The sequence below is a fragment of the Pundamilia nyererei genome, unplaced genomic scaffold, assembly GCF_000239375.1.
Source record: "Pundamilia nyererei isolate P.nyererei 1_Seehausen unplaced genomic scaffold, PunNye1.0 scaffold00099, whole genome shotgun sequence".
Taxonomy (NCBI): Eukaryota; Metazoa; Chordata; class Actinopteri; order Cichliformes; family Cichlidae; genus Pundamilia; species Pundamilia nyererei.
In genome coordinates, this window is record NW_005187500.1 from 895,199 (window position 1) to 915,897 (window position 20,699).

At 44.1% G+C, this 20,699-nt stretch overlaps 1 protein-coding gene across 1 annotated transcript in view; it reads left to right on the forward strand.

Moving 5' to 3' along the window:
• The window catches only part of med13a (mediator complex subunit 13a), a 66,738-nt gene that overhangs the window by 12,718 nt on the left and 33,321 nt on the right, over positions 1 to 20,699 (forward strand). The window contains exon 3 of the mRNA XM_005740349.1: positions 6,457 to 6,625. Within this exon, the coding sequence (XP_005740406.1) occupies positions 6,457 to 6,625 (169 nt within the window). The remainder of the gene's footprint in view (positions 1 to 6,456; positions 6,626 to 20,699) is intronic.

The following is a 20,699-nucleotide window of genomic DNA, read 5'->3' on the forward strand; positions in this document are numbered from 1 at the left end:
TTTTTTTTTTTACATTTTTTACAAAGGTAAATGTGGGATGTTTCATACATGACATATCACCATAAGACTTTGTAATCTAAAGTGATTTTCTTTGAGATTAAATTACAAATGAGTCCAAACAGATGCTGTTGGTTACTGACTTGTGATTGGTTTAAAGCAGGGCGTACCCTTTTGAAATTGCTCTGTGAGCTGATTTATCCTGTGTGTAGCATGCTGATGCATTGCATGTGGTAGCCTATAAGTGGCTTTTTGCAATCTGAATTAGCCAGATGTGTTTATAAAAGCAACACTTTTATTAGATTGAGTAAATTTCTGTTACATTAAGCTCAGTCCCTCATCATTTTTTCCTTGCGGTTGCCTGGTTTGAAAGACGTGGTTGAGACTTGCGTCGGTCTAGGATCATATGCGTACGTAGCAGTCATAGTCCTGGCACAGAAATGACGAGCCATCCGTTATGTGAACGTCTGACTCCGCGAACTAAGATTCTCACTTGGATAGTGACAGAGGTGATGACACGCAACACGTTGACTTGTGATGCAGATTCAGTCCCACGATGATGTAAGGCCAATTGTAAATGCTGTAGCCCAGTGGATGCCCCAGGCAAGGATTCAGAAAGGAGAAACGCCACTCACTCTTTTAGAATTTCCAAAAATTATTGAGGCGGACAGCCCGTGAAAGTCAGACTGAATTTTGAAATCTCCATGCTTTAGCTGTAAACATGAACAAAGAGTCCACGAAGCTTTGAAGTGGAGCGTGGTTGGCGTACAATTTAGAAAGGAAACATTGTTTCTTTTTCCTTTTTTTGGGTTGTGTGATCGAAAGTTAATGTCCTACAGATACTTTAAAAGTTGCATTTTGTATCTAATGATGCTATAAAGGATGTTTAATGGAAATACTTCTTGATTGCTACCAAACACTTCTGCCCACACATGCGGTAGATTTGTTGAGCTATACGCTGGGGATGTATAGTGGAGATTATTAGTTACACTTGGTTAACCCTAATTTGGGCTTTTTGGTCCCCTCTTCCTTTAAAGGTGGTTCTACACTCGAGTGTGTAATGCAGAGATTGATGAATAGATAAACCCAGAGCAGGTCTTATGGAGAAAAAAGTGGAAGAGGCCGACGGCTTTTTGTGCTTGGGGATCAATTTTCCAGGGCTAATCTCCTGCCTGTGAACCACCCTCCGCTTTCCTCTTTTCCTCCTGCTCCATCTCCCTCGGCCGCTCTCTCTGATGGATCTCCTTTGGCTGGCACGGCACAGGGACTCGGCCATGCATGCAGCTCTGGCCCATGGGTGCACTCTTCCCTCTCTTCTCTCTCAATCCCTCTTTTCCCTCTCTGTTCAAGAAATATTCATTAATTAGTAATGGAGACTTTACAGAGCACTGCTGGTTCTCTCTTTCCTTGCAGATAAGGATGAATAGAGAGAGAAAGTGGAAAGAGAGGAGAGAACCTTTTGGCCAGACTTGGTTAGAATACCCCTGAGCACAGTTGATCACAAGCCATTAATCTTGCTGTTTAATGACTGATTGCTGCCCTAATTGCTTATATACACAGTTGAACATATGTGTGGGTGGGAGAGGGGCCTGTAACATATATAAATACCTTTGAGATTGTCTAATGTGCAGCACATTTTGGTGCTTTTTGGTTTACCGCTACTTCACCGGTTACTCTCGTTGCATCATAGTAAGGAGAAAAATGGGCCAGGCCTCACTTTTTTTTTTTTTTTTTTTTCACCCTGCAGTTATAATTGGTAGGTTAAATAGAAGCGCGCTCTCTGTAGGGACAGAGGATGAACTTAAAACTTTTCACTATGTTTAAATTGTATCAGTCACATGAGACTGATCTCAGTCCAGTCAGGTGCAGTTTAACAGCAAAGAATGTGAAATGTTCATATTTAACCTTTAAAGCTGGCCGAACGTTTCAGCCTTCAGTTTGCTTCAACTCACAATGCCCTTCTCTGTTTTTGTAAACACAGAGGACACGCCTCATCATCTGTGATGGCCGAGTTTCTGCTTGTCATTAATTTATGTTTCCTCTGCAACAGTTAAAGCTCTTTCCAAAAGCCTTGACAGTCTCTGGCAGGTTACACTGAGCTGAACTAACATTTTTAGTGCTTTTTATATCTGAGCGACTCGATATAAATGGATTGCTAGCATAGCAACATTAAGACAAAACAACGAAACAGACTTGTAATCTCCTACGTCAGCCTAAGAGCGATGGAGAATCTTCAAGTGTGTAGATGTTAATGGGCCTCGGACAGTTTGGCTCGTGGGGCAGAAAACTTTGCACCGAGCGGTTCGGCCCTTGTGTTCCAGCTTTTTTCAGTCAGCTTGTGTTTCTTTTCTATAGAAGTAGATGTGAGTTTGCCTGATACTGATGAGCTGCTGTGCTTCTGCCTAAGAGCTTTTATAAAGGTCAACTCATCTGGGTCTGCTGCACAGGAGGCAGAGACATGAAAGTGTCCTAACCATCAGCTGAGCCCATAAATCTTTGTCTAAATGAGGCCACTCATCTTTCACCCCCATGTGCTGACCACCGCCCACCACGCACCACATGTGCGCTCGTTGATCTGCCAGAAAGCTGGAATTTTGGACAAGTGCACATTTATCATGGTTTGGGAAATATTTCGAATATTTTTATTTATTTTCAGAGTCATTTCCAGTCAAAGATGCCAAACATTTTTCAGATGAGAGGATTTGATACTTTGTGTCCTCTAAAGTGAAGCTGATGTGTTTGAGACTATTGGGCTGACGTGAAAACGAGCAAATCGGTTAAATAAATGTAAAGGAATATTTTTATAAATGGTGATTTGTCAGTTAAGTGAGAAAATATTATTGCTTGTTCCATCTGGTGTTTGCTGTTTGTGTTTATGGAACAGTTCAGTGTGTTCTGCAGCTCGTCACCTTGACTGTGACCTTTGCACGCTGTGAAGTGGATGGATGTTAAGTTACTTCAAGTGTTGGAAGTTTGGTTTCCTTCCTTCCTTTTTTTGTTTTTAAATGTGATTGTGTCTTTTGGTTTAGAGAGGCGGACTGGTAGATTTTGAGCAGAAAGTTATTGTGTCTGTCTGTCTGAAGTGTATTGCAGCGGGCATTGCATGATGAGCACGAGGTCGTTAAAAACACTTGAAGCAAACCAGATGTCTGTTTAAGAGCTACTTGGCGCTGGAGGGAAGGGACAGGCGACGGGGAGGAGGACGAACGGGGCAAATGTGGGTCTTGGCAGAGAAAAGCAAATGGGATAACCATGGCGGTCTTTACAGAGGAGGCCTGAAATGGGACTGGAGGTTTAAGCACTTACTTTGATGTTTTCAAGATTTTTCGTCTTTTGAACGTTATCGGTCTCAATGATCTGTCTCTCGAATCCTTGATTTCGGCCTAAATCCTATTTTGTTTTTTCCCCCTCAAGTCCTTTCTTTTAATCTGCCATCAGTGCCTCAGTTAGTCGGCTTTCTTTTCTTGCTGACTTTTTGCCCTCTCGCCTGTAATACCTCTTTAGGATGGCCTAAAGACCAGATGCTAAATTGCTGAACGCAGGCTTGTGTTAAGAAAAGGTCCTTCTTGTCTGTTTATGTCCACATTTTCTAGAAAGTTAATGGCTTTATGTTGTTGTTAAAATATTTTGAATCCACTGTTAGCCTTAATTTTTAATGGGGGAATTGTTTTCCTGCCCATTTCCTGCCTTTGCCGTACTTTTCAGTGTTCCTGATCTTATCCCCGAAGATATGTGTGCACCTGATGAATTGGTTTGTTTCTCTGAAAATCGTTGGGAACATAACCCCTTTACTTGGCAGCTAGCCTGAGGGTGTTTTTCTTTTGCTCGGCTGTAATGATTTAAAGGCTAGCCGGAGCTGAAGTTGACTGGATTTGATAGTGTTGGTAATATTTTCCTTCTGAATTGGGCGTCTTTTACATGGCAGGCAGATGTTGCATCCTTGCTTTTCTGGAGTTGAGTAAGCTACAAGCTCTCAGCATCTTAAACCTGCCAAGATGGCATAGAGCCTGTCTCATTCAAAAAAGGAAGCCAGTGTAATTTCCCATGTGAATAACCTTGCAATCATTTTAATTTAAAATGTCGTTACCTGAACTCGCATTAGAACAGCAAGCCAAGAGTTGGCTTAATAATTCAATAAAATTTTGATTAACTTGCTTCTGGGCTGACTCGTACCGCTCTGGCACACGGCGAGCTGACGTGAAGGTGGGTAGGTCACACTCGGTGTTTGTTTCGACTGCGCTCACGCAGAGACGGCACACTCGGGGAGATGTTTGCTGCAGACTTGACTGAAAGGAGCTTAAGTGCTATAAGATGTGAGCAGTGGCTGTTAATGAGATTAGGTCGGCATTCAGGCCAACACTGAATGTGAATCACAAAGCAGCTCTGATATGGGCCCGATCGTGCATTTCTTCATCCAGCACGGCTAGATGGAGTGTAATGGGTGTCTTGTTTTATTTCAGTTGGACATGCAGACCAATTAAATACAGTCCTGTGCTTTTACGAGTAGTACAGCATCAGGTGAACACTGTAGCTAGGACATTAGGGCATTGTACTTTCCCAATACAGTGGGCAAAAATGATGTCTCACCACTGGACAAGCTCTCTGATTCTCTTATCAGATTTCATTTGTAGCAGCTGTGTAAGTCCCTTCATAGAGAATAACAAGGGCAGCGCTTTTTGAAATTCTTTTGCTGCCTCCAGGTCTCCACAAAGCTCTAATAGGTGAAAAAAACCCACACCTGACTTTTTGTACCCGAAGCTGTGGCATTACGCTGACACGTTGCTGTTGTATCGTAATCAGCCTACGGTGATGTCATTATCTCTTAAGGAATTTCCTCTCGTCTGTTTTCATTCCTGAGACGTCTCTTTCTTAAAAAGCTTTCCGCGATAAACATTACGCCCCATCAGCAGAGTGTTTACAGCTGCGCACGTGTATCGCGTGGAATCGGCGATTACTTTTCAGGAAGAGTTTGTGAGGAGGAGACTTATTGGCAGGTGAAAGCAGCGCAGGCATCATCTTATTATTATAGGTGAATTCATGTCACTGAGATGTGTAGTAAATTTGCAAATGGTGCTCGAAGTAAAAAGTGGAAGGGAAAGAATCAGTGCATGAAAGGACGAGGAGTCGAGAGGAGGAGGGGGATTCAGGTGCCAAATCATCATAAGGCTGATTCAGCGTTTGCATGCAGGAGCGTTTCTGCCATGCAAAGGAATGTTTTCATTTTAATAACGGTAAGAAAGTAGATGGGCGTATAAATATACTGGACCGATAGTGTTCACGTGTGCAACATTCTGAGCAAGACGATATTTAGTAAAGTCACTTTGCAGCATGCGTGTAACATTTAAGTTTTACTCTTTGCCTGAGACCAACTTGGGTTCCTACCTGCTGCTGTTTATGGGCGCACTGAGCGAGTGAAAAGGGAGTTGTTGGAGTCTGGAGATCCCTGCTCACCAAGAAACGGCATCACACACAAACTGTTTTATTTAAGGGGGAACTGGTGGACGTAATGGTCACAGACAGTGAATAGCAACGTGAATACAGCAAACATCTGCAGTGAAGTCTCGGTTTTTCCCCAGTGACCTGAAAGCAAAACCGGAGTACTGTTGAACTGTGAATTGTGCTCTTCCACTCCTGAACCCTGGTACTAAACACAAAACATCTGAAACCTCCACCACCTGAAAGCAGGCAGCGGCAGCAGGTTTCCACTTAACCGCTCCCTCTCTCAGTGATCGCACTCTTGTTTGCATGTACACGGCCTGTTTGCCATCTTTCTGACTGTTTTGCATTCCAGGAAATGTTTAATTTCTGTAGCAGAAGTGCCTCTGCGTCCAGACTGTGACAAATATCATGTTACAAGACTGTAACCCGGTCTCCTCTAGTGGTTAAATGTGAATTCACACCGCTGGTGTGATTGGTTGCCACACGTCAGTTTATTTGACAGTTTGTGATGCTGCAGGGTGTTTCATAATGACATCTATAGAATGAAAGGGCCATTTAGTCAGCGTGGATTTTGTTGTGAAGTCGTGGACGCGGCGTGCTCGTGTTCAGTTTGTCAGAAGTTTATACATATTCAGCAGTGATGCGTTATTAAAAAATAAACACTTTCACAGCATTTATGTGTCGCCCACTGTGAAGTCAGATGAGGTCATTCTGGGTGATGAAACGTTTTTAGTGTAAACCTCGGTGTTGGGTGTGATGTGACGATATGTTTAGTTATGACAGTTGGCGTTGCCATATGTAATGTTGTAAACACTGATAAATATCCTTATTAGTGACAGAGCCATCTGATCAAGTGTGAGGCTGCTTCTCCTCAGCACAGCAGCCACACGCTCTGTGCTCTCGTGATTGACATGATTGATTATTTGCCCTGCAGAGTTCTTACTGTTTTCTCTATAAAAGTGGTACAAAAGCACTCAAATCTTCACCTTTCTGATAGCTCTTTTCTGTTTTCTTTACCAGCCGAGGACGATGGGCTTTGGGAGAATGGCCCTTCCTACGAGTGTCGCACTCTGCTATTCAAAGCCATCCACAACTTGTTGGAGCGCTGCCTCATGAATCGCAGCTTTGTTCGCATCGGCAAGTGGTTTGTCAAACCCTACGAGAAAGATGAGAAGCCCATCAACAAGAGGTAAGCTGGCACTGCTTGTTCTTGGCCTTATCCTCCTCTTTTTATTTTATAACATTGCTGTTTTGAGTGAGGCTGTGATGTGTTTGGGTGCAGCTGAGTGGGATGAGCCCTGACGTTAGTGGTTGTGTTCCCACTGTTCACTTGGCATGAATACATGCATTCGTGTGCTGGCTGTGGGGAGGAGCAGGTATCGGATAGTATGGATCGTACCAGGGATTTCCTGTTGTGTTTTTGCTGCAGATCCTCTCAGTAAACATTGTGTTTGGGCTGTCTTTCATGTTTGGCCCTTTTGCTGGAGCCCGAGCAAACAAAGGATCTGGCTTCATATGTGTTTGTTGATGTTTTGAAGCCTGGACTGACCTCAGTCCTGATGGGTGCATTTCTGCTGGGGAGGGGAGGAGGTACCCTTGTGCCAGCACCGTCTGTTTCCTTTCTCTCCTCTCAGTGTGTGTGTGTGTGTGTGTGTGTGTGTGTGTGTGTGTGTTGTGTAGCTGAGGTGTCCTCCACCTCCTCGTTGCTATCTGCTGAGCTGGGTTTCTTGCCGTCTGTGTCAGAGTTCATTGATAACAGACAGAGACACGGCTAGTGAGGACAAAATGACCATAGCAGTTCTTCCCCACCAGCTACCCTCCTCACTTTGTCTTCACACTGAACACACAGCCACTGGCTGAAAGCTCCATTGGAGGTCTTTGTAGATAATGCTTTTAAAAACTGCATTTGTAATGTTAGGTGCTGACTAAGATTAAACCATTTGGAGTTGGCATGGTGCTTTTGGTCAGATTTTCCAGACAGCTGATCACGGGGCAGTCCAGCTATTTGATCTTGTGTAGGCACAGCCACGTTTGTTTGTGTTTGCGAGACAGTTGCAGCGTCCAGGTTAGAAATTGTGTAAACTGTATCTGCTGCCAGCTTGTTGTTATCACTGCCTCACTGTCGCGTACGAATACGTCTACTGTTTCACTCTCCTACATCTGTAGACAGTTACTCTGGTGTGGTAGCTTCATTTAAACACTGTTATAATAATAGACAAGATGGTACTGAAGATCAAGTAGCTTCTCTCTTGAGCTGTACACATGCCCTGTTTTTAGCTCTATCGCCTCTTTACCCAGTACGCTGATTGCAGAGGGCCCCGGTCAAGGGGAAAAAAACACAATGGTCTTTTCCTCTGCTCTGGAATTCACAGGCCACCCTGTCTGTGCGTCTGGCTTTGCCTCCCTCTCTTTCTCTCCCCTTCCCTCCATCCCCCTCTGCTGTCACGGAGCAGACTGGGCAGGTTATAAATAGTGGTGCAACTACCCTGAATCTCAGTTGTCGTCAAAGATTTTCTTTTCCTCCTCTCCTTTGGTGTGATCTGCAGTGCCCCAGCCGTGCTGGGATTTCAAAAAACACAGCGCCACAAAAGGGTGACAGCAAAGTAACCGGGCTAGTGTCACTGCCGTGTCCCGAACCGCTTTTAATGTAATGCTGTACTGTTAGTTATTCATAAATGGCTCTAGTAATGTTGAACACAGAGCAGAGTCTGACTGTCTTATCCTTCTTTGCCTCTTGTCTCCATGGCAATATTGAAGCTTGCCCTATCAGTACTGTGATAGAGAACTGAGTGTTTACCCCTCGGGAGACCTGATCGTGGTGTGCAGCATGACTCGTTATGACTTATGTCAGTGCGCATATCCAACATCCTTGTCGATGACTGGTTGATTCCACTGGGAGTGAGTGGAGTCGGAGGGAATTCCCACTCTCATTGTCTTGTGAAAACTCTACTTAACTGTACAATGTTTAACTCCCGGATGCCCCCCACCCCAACTATTGTAACACCATGTAGTTGGATTACTTGACACAGTCGATGTTTGCCAACATAAGCACCTTGCTCTCCTTTCAGTGATTTAATTTAGTGTGACTTTTTCTTCTAAAACACTAATCGACAAGCAAAAGCTAAAATATGAGAATCAGGACGTGGTAAGAAAACTGCAGGTGTGCATGGTCTTTGTAGCTGATTACTATAATCAGAGACGCTGTGTCCAGGAGATACTCATGGTCTTATCTTTCATTTGGAGCGATGAATTGGGAGAACAGTAGTTTTAGAGATCTCCTCATTGAAGCGGTGTAACATAAAGTAGATTTGAGGTTTCTAGACTGAGTCCACGACATCAGTGTCCTGCAGTTATAGTGCCAGGTTTGTTCTTACTGTATCAGTCATAAAACCTTCACAGTGGCCTGCTTGTGTCGTCGTAGCATGCTGGCACCCCCAGTTTAGTGAGTGACTCTGTGATCAACGTGTAGACTGAGCGCTTCTTGAATGGCTGTTGGTCTTTTTTAAAAAAGAAAAATCACTCCAGGTTGATTATGGGGGCTGTCCTATCCTGTTTGCCCCTCCTCACAATTCAAACTGACTTTAGTAAGATTGGAAGGTGAGAATTTGAATTCCATCACAACATGACAAAACCAAGTGTTTAGACTATTACTACATATATCATTATTATATTACCTCAGTCAATGAGGTTATATGATCACCTCGCTCGCTTATGTCTTTCCTGATCTGTCACCTATGCAGAAGCATGCAAGAGCACATTTTTATATTCATTATTCCAGGACTAATGAATATAAAAACTGACTTAAACAGTCATGGAATTAAAAGAAAATCAATGAGAATATATTGTAAATTCTCACTGTGTGCATTTCTACATTTACTCGTAACTGTTTTCAGATGTGATCTGACTGCAGTTGAATCCTCGCTTAAATCCAAACAGGCTTGATTGATTTTGCCCCTTCGTGAGTGCTGATGCGTTATTCCAGCAGTATGTTGTTCTGGATACAAGTGTCTGCTGCAGAGAGCCCAGTCTGGTATAGCTGGACCACAGAGCAGTGCAAAGGTTTACATACAGTGGGGCAAAAAAGTATTTAGTCAGCCACCGATTGTGCAAGTTCCCCCACCTAAAATGATGACAGAGGTCAGTAATTTGCACCAGAGGTACACTTCAACTGTGAGAGACAGAATGTGAAAAAAAAATCCATGAATCCACATGGTAGGATTTGTAAAGAATTTATTGGTAAATCAGGGTGGAAAATAAGTATTTGGTCAATAACAAAAATACAACTCAATACTTTGTAACATAACCTTTGTTGGCAATAACAGAGGTCAAACGTTTACTATAGGTCTTTACCAGGTTTGCACACACAGTAGCTGGTATTTTGGCCCATTCCTCCATGCAGATCTTCTCGAGAGCAGTGATGTTTTGCGGCTGTTGCCGAGCAACACGGACTTTCCGCCACAGATTTTCTATGGGGTTGAGGTCTGGAGACTGGCTAGGCCACTCCAGGACTTTCAAATGCTTCTTACGGAGCCACTCCTTTGTTGCCCGGGCGGTGTGTTTTGGATCATTGTCATGTTGAAAGACCCAGCCTCGTTTCATCTTTAAAGTTCTCACTGATGGAAGGAGGTTTTGGCTCAAAATCTCACCATACATGGCCCCATTCATTCTGTCCTTAACACGGATCAGTCGTCCTGTCCCCTTGGCAGGAAAACAGCCCCATAGCATGATGTTTCCACCCCCATGCTTCACAGTAGGTATGGTGTTCTTGGGATGCAACTCAGTATTCTTCTTCCTCCAAACACGACGAGTTGAGTTTATACCAAAAAGTTCTACTTTGGTTTCATCTGACCACATGACATTCTCCCAATCCTCTGCTGTATCATCCATGTGCTCTCTGGCAAACTTCAGACGGGCCTGGACATGCACTGGCTTCAGCAGCGGAACACGTCTGGCACTGCGGGATTTGATTCCCTGCCGTTGTAGTGTGTTACTGATGGTGACCTTTGTTACTTTGGTCCCAGCTCTCTGCAGGTCATTCACCAGGTCCCCCCGTGTGGTTCTGGGATCTTTGCTCACCGTTCTCATGATCATTTTGACCCCACGGGATGAGATCTTGCGTGGAGCCCCAGATGGAGGGAGATTATCAGTGGTCTTGCATGTCTTCCATTTTCAGATGATTGCTCCCACAGTTGATTTTTTCACACCAAGCTGCTTGCCTATTGTAGATTCACTCTTCCCAGTCTGGTGCAGGTCTACAATACTTTTCCTGGTGTCCTTCGAAAGCTCTTTGGTCTTGGCCATGGCGGAGTTTGGAGTCTGACTGTTTGAGGCTGTGGACAGGTGTCTTTTATACAGATGATGAGTTCAAACAGGTGCCATTCATACAGGTAACGAGTGGGGGACAGAAAAGCTTCTTACAGAAGACGTTACAGGTCTGTGAGAGCCAGAGATTTTCCTTGTTTGAGGTGACCAAATACTTATTTTCCACCCTGATGTACGAATAAATTCTTTACAAATCCTACCATGTGAATTCATGGATTTTTTTTTCACATTCTGTCTCTCACAGTTGAAGTGTACCTCTGGTGCAAATTACTGACCTCTGTCATCATTTTAGGTGGGGGAACTTGCACAATCGGTGGCTGACTAAATACTTTTTTGCCCCACTGTATACTATTGCTGGATGTTCACCTGTTAACTTCTCACTGCTTTTTGTTTGCTTTGTTGTTCCCTGGTTGGCACTGAGCCACGGTGTATTTCCACACTGGATTAATCTGTGTTCAACAGGGCCAAAGTACTTCCATGGAATTGTTATCATGTTGCCTCTTTTCAGTATTTTTTCCCAGTTTTGGAGGAAAATGCACGTGTGTGCTTCGTATCACTTTTATGCCTCTCATTAGTTTTGCTTCTGTGTTTTATGCACCTGTAGTTCAAACAATGCTTTATAGCAGAAAATGTTTGTTTACTTTGACGTTAAATCCATAAGATGCAGACCGACTGGTTGTTTATTGCTGTTGTATGATGGGCTGGTAGATCAGTTGTGTGTAGGCTCTTTGAGAAGTGGTTCTCATCTGGGGAAATATGAAATTGTGATAGGCACATTATTTTCTGTACATACACAGGACGATAAGTATTAGTCACAGTGGATATTTAATGCAATATACAGTGTAGTGTACATGAGTGTACTGCTGGGGCATACTTTTGAATTGGTCAGCAGTCCAAACTTCCAACATTGGAAAAAGATGTTCAAAAGCTGGAACTAATAAATACTGAAACAGCTTGCTGGGTGTATGGCTAAAAATCAGATCTGCAGATGGGAAACGCCGGTCATCCCTCTGATCAGCAGGCGGCTCCTGTGCAGCATCCAAAGTCTCCAGTTGGTGGAGGCTGGGGCCAGCTGACACTGTTCATAACCTCAACCCCAGACCTCAGCACGCCCGTGTTGAAAAGCTTACATCATCCCTGCCCCTCCTCCTCCTCTTCGCTTCTCATTATAGCATGATGTATGTGGCAAACAGTTTTTCTCAATCTAAAAATAATTAAAATAAAAAACTGCAAAAAGTTGCTCCTCTAGTTATCTTTTATTAGATGACAGACTCGTTTCCATTTGATAAATAAATGGCTGCACGCTGATCAGTTAAATCCCTTTTGTTTAAAACGTGAGCTGCCGCTGCAGCAGCATGAGTCGATCCAGCTGACGGTAATTCTCTTTGTTTGGTGAAAAGGCGGCTCCAAGTTGTGTAGCTTCTGTGAACCTTCTACTGCGAGGTACACTGGCTCCAAGAAAGACAGAGGGGGGAGGGAGGCGGGGAGCGAAGGAACAAGCAAGGGAGAGCTCCTCTTGGTTGTCATGGCAGCAGGGAAATGCACCCTGGGATCGAGTGTTTCCAAGGTGAAGCGGGATGCTCGTGCTCCATTGGTCAGCTTAAGGCAGACTAACTCGTCGACTTGCTCCTAATTGGCTGTGCCACTGAAATTCAGAGCAACATTAAACCCAGCCTGCTTTGAGGTTTCAATTTGATCAGGACAAAAGGGATATTATTTCTTTATCTGCATGGCGTGTGCCGTGTACTTGAAGCGGCATTTACAGCATCGACAATGTACTCCAGCTGCGCTGCAATCAGTGTTAGATTACCACTCCACTGTATTTAAAATGTGTGTATTTTTGTTGTGCATGCAGTTGTTGTTATTGTTGAAAGCATCGTTAACAAGTCAAGCTGTTATGAAATGAGGCCAGTCTGCAGCAGCTCGTATTACAAGAGACACACACACTAACAAACATGTCTCCCACACATGCAACTGTCTGCACTTTTCTGCATGACTGTGGCTTATGTGGATGAGCACATTCTTCCGCTATTGTTTTGGCCCGATGTTGGGAGGTGAATGCGCGAGTCCTGGTTCGCTGTGGCAGGCGGAAGCAGAGAGCAGCACTCTGTTAAGTAGGACAGTGCAGGATAAAGGGCCACTGCCTCCAGTCTGGGGCTAAAGTGCTAAATTTATCCCCTCCCTGCTCCCAGCACAACACAAACACACAAACATGTTCGTCAACAATCAGTATGCGAGCCAGTCCACATCGAGGGCAGTCTCGGTGTTGGCACACAAGTGGCTGGACATAGAACCTGCAGTCAGCGAGGAAAACGCACGTAGTGCAGTTGCACAGATATAGACATGCAGGAGAATTCAGCACCTCTGCTCGGTACCCTGCCCCCAGCACTCGACTGCCTACCCCCTGATCTTGCCCACACTTCATCAGTCTCTCTCTGCAGCAACAGGAACTCCAGGGAGACTGGGCTGAGGGACCATGTGACCCGGTGCTCTGGATATATCATGTTGCTGGAGAGATCCTGTCCAGAAGATAAATATGGCTCTTAAAGGAAAATACCGATAGCTTTCATTGGTATGGTTTGTTTGCTTAATTGCTGCCCAGTGATACAATATTAATGATTCATTTCCCTTGGCGTTACATTAGTGTTACATTTTTAAAGTCCTTGCACCCTCATCTTAGTAAGACTCTATAATCTGTAGCTGTCACCTAAGCTTAACTACATACCGACATCAAACCTGTCAGCTGTGTTGCAGAACTCGTTACCTCATTACTGTAAATTGGTTACAATTTTGAATACCGGAGCAGTTTCCACTGTTTAGTGCCAACCAGAACTGATCAGTCTCTGTTTGTACTGTACCACTGAGAAAACACATTTTAGAAGTCAGCAGTGGAATTCAAGTGCAGCAGCATGACCAGAGTTCCTTGGTCATAGTGAACGATGCGTTCTTAGGTTTCCCCCCACTACCTCGAAGTCACCCTCTCATTTCCTCAGCAGCCGGTGACCCGCATTCCTTCCATTCCTCTCATCTTCCTATGTGACCAGGGGCTATGGTGCAGTACAAGCAAAGGTCTCAAAGAAGTCGTCATAGTTAATCCGTCAGGCGTCACGTCCCCTCATCTGCTCTGCTCTTTTCTGTGATTTGTGTGCTACTGTCTTTAATCCCAACGTTCTGGCAGATGGTCACATTTAAAGATAATATCTTATGGTCGGCGGCATTTCACCTCATCACTGCAGACTCCTGTGCGGCTGCGTCACAGCCTGACCTAACCCTAAAATGTCCAGAAAAGATGGAGGCAGATTTATGGATTGCCAGATGTGTAATCCCTTCCATAGATTACATTGCCAATTACACACACATGTTGTCAAAATAATGACAAACCAGATGTTTGGTTTTAGGTAAATGCCATCTTATCTGGGCTATTATGATAAAAAAAAGAAGTAATCTGCAGCAGTACTCGCCAAGCACGCTGCTCCAAGCATCACGGAGTTGCCACAGCTCTTGTGTGGGTTTATTTTACCCCCAGTATCTTTTTATTTCTTTATGTAATCCCGAGCTGACTCTGTGATTTTGAAACTGGGGCTCTTTCAGGGCCATAGCGTCTGTTGCAAGAGTCCTTGTTCTTCCTTTTGCTTGAAGGTTTTAATTAATGGCTAAAACCTTTCCTTTGCAGCTTGAGCTTTTAACCTGCTAGTAAAGTCTTGGGCCTCATACTTGCAGGCTTCTGATATTTGTTCTGATAACATGCTAATTAAATTGTTCTGTTAATGAAAGAGATTCTGCCTTTCTGTTAACCTTTCTTTGTTTCATGAAACCTGTAAATTTGGTCATGGCATTCATTTACATTTGCATATAGTGTCTTATAGATGGTAAAAGTGTTACATGCTTTTCAAAAAGCATATCAGCTTATTAGAAAGAAAAGGGACAAAGCGGGCCTTGTCATTGTGGGTTCACTGCAGAAGCCCAGCTTTAATCCGGGATAATGCTGACTAATTGCCCTTAGCTCCGAGTAATGAATCTTTATTATTACAACTGCACAACTCGCTTACTTGTGTCATAATGATCTAATGACCCAGCACACTTTTAAACAGGCTTAAAATTATTTTGTCATTACATACTAGCATAGTAAATGTCCCCCCCCCCCGACAGGTATACGCTGTTTTATCCTTTATCTCATCCTTTAGTTTGAGTGTCGCATGCTTTGAACAGACTGAATATTTCAACAGATTGGTATCACACAGCAGTGACACGAGCTCCTCTTTGACATGAACATGTGCACCGTCACAGTTGTGCTACAGTTGCAAAGGGATGATGTAAATGTGGTAATGTCTGGCTCACATTGAGAAAATGGCTTTTAGCTGATGGTGTGTGTGTGTGTGTGTGTGTGTGTGTGTGTGTTACATGCTAAATGGGGAGGCAGCTAGAACCCGACTTGCTGTCAGGGTTATGTCAGTATTATCTTTAGTCAGCTACAGCAGTATCCGTGTGCGGTTGTGATACACTTGCAGAGGATCGGATTTCTCCTCTTTTTATGGACTTGTCGTTCTATCTCCATCCATTTTTCCTTCCCTTCCAAGTTTAATCTGACGCGTATAAAGAGACTCAGCCCCCGTCTCCGTTCGTGGCAGAGGGAAATCAATTCAGCGTAATAGAGCTCTGCATGTGTGAAAGTGCTGGCCTTAAGATTTTTAGTTTGGTGTTTTCCCCAGCTCTGAGCCTCCTGTGTACACCAGCTAGAGCTGGTGTGTGTCTCTGGGCCTTGTGTGTTTTTGTGTTTATGTTACTTGGCAGTAGACAGCAGTGTTGTTTTTCCCAGTGGTCAGGTGGCTAGACAGTAGGGAAGATTATATCACCCTGGAAATGTCCTCAAATTCACTGCTGTTTACCGCTTTAATCCTTTTCCTTCTTGGCCTTGCCCTGCTGAGCAAAATGACACAAATGAAAATCTTCGGTTTCATTTCTCAAGCCAAAGGCAACCGTGGCATTTTACATTAAAGTCAGATTTGCACCGCCTTTCTGTGTATGTCCTAGTAACAGGCATGCAAACTAAACAGTAACACTGTTAAGGAAAACAGACGGTTTTGTTCTTTGTAAGAGAAACGCCTTTCACAACTAACCACACTTTCTTAGCATGAACATGGATAAACAGTTGTGACTGAGCGGTGACATAAAAGACTCCGTGTGTGATTGCTGCCAGCTCCAGAATCATTGTTTATTAATGTTGTGCCAGAATCTGCGCCTATGCCAGCATGTCTTGTCACTGCAGCAGCACATGACCAGTCAAAACATGTTTACATGCCCCAGATTGTAATAACAAGCTGCTACAATGGCAGATAACCATGTATTGGACAGCCCAGAGGTGACTGATGTTTACAGTAAAGCAAAATGACCAGAAGTGAAAGGGCCTTTGTTTTCCCCTGAGGAAGGCGCACTGGTTGTTGTGCTGAGGAAGTGTACAGCAGCTAAACGGAAGCCCACGTCTTAGAGCGGAGCAGCCGGACGAGCGCGACAAACATCTGTGGAATGTCACAGCTCGACTGTAACCTTCCTTTTTCTCTCTTCTGTCTTTTCACAACTTCCTCCCCCCAAACTCTTCTTGTCACTTCATGCTCCGTGGCTTACAATCGACTTCTGATTCTGCACAGGTCAAGTTTCATATTACCTTTCTAACTCTGTGCGTCGGTGTGTCATTCCTATGCTCAAACAATACAACAGTTCCCAGAAGACTTTTTGGCATTCTCTAAACCTTGTTTTACACTCTCCCAATTAAAACTGGATTAATAACAATAATAAAATGCTTTATTATATGGTTTTATCCAACAAAAGGATGTCTTATAAACAGAAACAAATGTGAAAAGCAAGAAAGAAAGAAAGTTATAACAGTGATACCACAAAAGTGCAGTTCACATGAACTTAATGTAGCTCAGGCAGTGAATGGTTTCATTGATTTCTGGGAACCTTGGATAAAGATGATGGCAATGACAAAGGTAAACAGGTGTACTTGGACTCTGGGTGTTGAGCAAATAGAAAAGTGGCAAAAGGCAAGGCTAATTGTGTTGTATGTGAGACACTAAGGAAGGAACAAAGGACTTGTATCAATTACCCAGGCAGAGAGATCGAGCTGGAAAGGATGTGCAGCAGGCTGGGGTGATTAAGGATGTGCTAACGAGGGAAGGGAATGTGCTCAGATGGTGGAAGGAGCTTTTTGAAGAGTTGATGAATGTAGAAAATGAAAGGAGCACAGTGAATCAGGAAGTGCAGATAATTGGTAAGGAGAAGAGGGGGTAGCTGGGAAGAGGAGAAAGGTAGCTGACCCAGACGAAAGTAGCAAGGTTTATGTGCAGAGCTGTAGTAAAAACAGGGGATTAAGCTGCTGATCCACACCAGGAAATTATGCTGAGACGAGAGGTGATGATCATTGAGCAGCAGTATGGCTTCATGCTGAGAGAGAGCACTACAGATGTGATGTTTGCTTTGAGAGGTCAGAACGAGCTTCACTCTGTTTTTGTGGATGTACAGTGCCAAGAGAGCAACCGTGGGACTGCCTGAGGAAGTGAGACGTGGTAGAGACGTATGCCAGGCTGGTGCAGAATATATACGAGGACAGTGGTGAGGTGTGTGGTAGGAGTGACAGATGGGTTCGAGGTGGGGGTGGGATTCCACCGGGGATCAACTCTGAGCCCCTTCTTGTTTGCACTTGTAGTGATGGACAGGCTGACAGATGAGGTCAGGCAGAGTGAGCGTAGGGAGCACTCGCTACCGGAGAGGCGGAGGTATGTTCTCCAGAGAAGGAGCAAGACAAAATAACATGGAGTCGAGGTAGTGAAGGTTGATAGGTTTAATTACCTGGGGTCAACCATCCGAAGCAACAGGCAGTAGACACGAGAGGGGAAGAAGAGTGTGGAGGCCGGGTGGAGTCAGGGGTGACAACAAGACGGTAGTGAGACCTGCTTTGGAGACTGTGGCACTAACAAGAAAACCAGAGGCTGGACTTGAGGTGGCAGAATTGAAAATGCTTCGGCCTGTGTGTGTTGATGCATGTGAAGGCGACAGAGGAATACAAGAAACTGACTTGTTTGTTAGTGAGACGGTCATTATCATATCATCTGTTTGTGCTACTTATCAAACTATCCCTGCTGAAGGTGCTCTCCATGCTCCGGTCCACCTGTGCCGCCGCACAGGTCGCTGGTCTTCAGCACCTCATTTTCATGCCAGGCCAGCCGAAGGCAAGTGTGCCCACCTGCCGCCTTTGGTATGTGGCCACGCTTCAAACCCTCACCGGATTGTCTTATTGTTTCCTTACCAAGCTGAGGGCCATTTGCATTTGAGAGGTGAAGCAGGCCTTCCCTCTGTGGACAATCAGAATGGCATGTGAGCAAGCGTCTGCTGTGTGTGACAGTGAAGAGAGTAAAAGGAGGAGAGCAGATCAGAGAGCAGCCTAAGCCATTTGCCAGTTAATAGATGAAGAGCAGAAGAGAGGGAAGTGGGAGGAAAGGTGGAGACGGATAGAAAAGATGATTAAAAGATCTCGAGGTTGCTTTTTCAGGCTACGTCAGCCTGTTTTCTTTTATAGTCGTTCTAAACATGACAGACACGGAGAGAGGCACATAAAAATGTGAAGCGGGATCCCACAAATCTAGTTAATGAACATAATACTCTGACAAGCATCACGCTGTTTTAAAGGCTGTTTAACTCAGCACTTTAGATGCACTGCAACCTGTTTCATCACATCATTCTTGAAATGATGCTTGAATTCCTTTAATAATTTGACAGACCAGAGGAGATACTTAATTCTTTCTGTGTCCATTAGCTCGAGCTTTGTCTGCTGTTGACAGCTGGTGGTTTAATTGCAGCCACGCAGTCTTTTGTGGTACTCAACGCTGGCCTTGACTTTTGGCCTCTTTTTCCTCTCCAAGTGCAAGCAGTGTCTCGCTGCGGTGGAGATGACATTCTGAAATCCCAGAGAAGCTGAGTCTTGAGGCAGGTTCAGCACAAAGTAACAGACACAATGCGTGCCCCAAGGGATCCCTCTGGGGATTCCTGGTGAACCTTAGGCAAAGTATAAAGCTTCTGAATGAAGTCATAATTTCATTTGGAATCGAGTTGGGATGGGACTCCTACAGGGATGTCAGTGTTGCTTTTAAAGGAGCATCGTTTGCACATGATTTTTACATTTTTGTGATTTATTTTTTCGTGTGTATTCCGTACAGACTTGAGAGCATTAAGTTTCAGCGTGAAGGTCAGTAATGATTAGAGATGGGGGTGACTTGATAGAGCATTCTATCAATGCAAATATTCAGAATACTATAAACAAGAGGGTTCATCTCACGCACGACCATCCTGGGATAAGGTCAGCCGAGCAAACTTGCATCAAATTGGTTCAACTGAGAAATCATCCAACCCTGGACACACTTAGGTTAACAAAGTTGCCTCCTAATTCAAAGCAAGCTAATGGCACAGCAACCTCCTGCCATGTCTGGCAGGTTGGTTGCCCAGAGCTTGTTGCACGTTAACAGCAATTTCTAATTGAAAGGCAATAGGAAGCAACCTTTGTGCAAACAGTTGCAGTCTGACTTGGACCAAGTGCGAGTTTGTCAAAGTTGTGTAAATAATTGCTACCTGATATATAAATGCAGACAGAATGCCAACATGTTGCCATCAGTCTGAATTCATCTTTGTCACATGTTGTGTGGGCTCAACTAGGGCTGTGCGATACGACCAGAATCTCATGTCCCGATATAAGACAGCTGCGCGTCATGTAGCTGGAGTCGAGTGTTTTAACCGATGCATGAAACGATAAATTTTAGACACAAGTTGTAACGGCGCCGTTTTCTTTGTATTTATTCCACGGCGTGCTGCGGAGAAAAGCCTGTTCTAACGTTTGAGTCTAAGCTTTATTTTTTAGCACCTGGCGGCTCTTTTTTACTTCTCATCTGTAAATAATCTGCATCTTTCACGTGATTCAGTTTATTTTGAAAAGTCTCAACAGGATCTTGAGCTTTATTGTGAAAGGTTTATGTGGAAAATAAACAAGCGGACACGCGATGCTGTTACCGTCGTTGTTTTTTAACGACAACGCATAAAAACAGGCGCTTGTCCGTCAGCAGTGTGGGTATATTAAATATAAGAGAAAGAGAACTTTAATAAATTAATACAGCCACTACAGTGACATCAGAACGATTAAAAAATATTGCTGTAAACAGTTTATTTTGCGACACCACGAAACAAACGACAGCGTAAAATGAAAGGGCTGCTTTGGGTATTTGGGTTGCTGCCCCAAACGTAATAATTAAACGCAACAGATGAGACTTTCAGTGATTTATCGCAGTTTATTGCTGTCTTATCAGAAACAGATTGCATGTAATTGCAAACTTGACCACATTTAATTTCAGACTGATAGCAGCGTTTATAGCAGGTTTTAGGGACGCTGTCATTTTGCAGCCACAAAACAACATAATTTCCTGTTTTTAAAAAAGGTTTTAAATAGCAATGCAAAATGCCATAATATAATCTATCTTATTGTGATGATATCATACCATGGGGTGTCTGCTCTGGTGATTCCCACCTATAGTAGCCATGTACCAAACTCATTTACTCAGAAGTCCCAGTACTGCTCGACTCATCTTAGCTAGCGGAACAACCCGCCACTCTTACCAGCAGCTGTTGGCCGCTGTATGTGTCTGTCTTGCACACTGTGTGCGCACATGGTTTTACATCCTCCAGCTTGCTGTGGGTGTTTGGAGAAGGATTAAAGTTGGATCAATGCTGTGTGTTTGCGAATGTCACACGTGGGGACAGGATGGTGAACACTAGCAGAGAGACTTGACAGTTTGTGCTACATTTAGTCACAGTGCAAGTTTTACCAAACCCTGCTCCTCGTGTGTGTGTGTGTGTGTGTGTGTGTGTGTGTGTGTGTGTGTGTGTGTGTGTGTGTGTGTGTG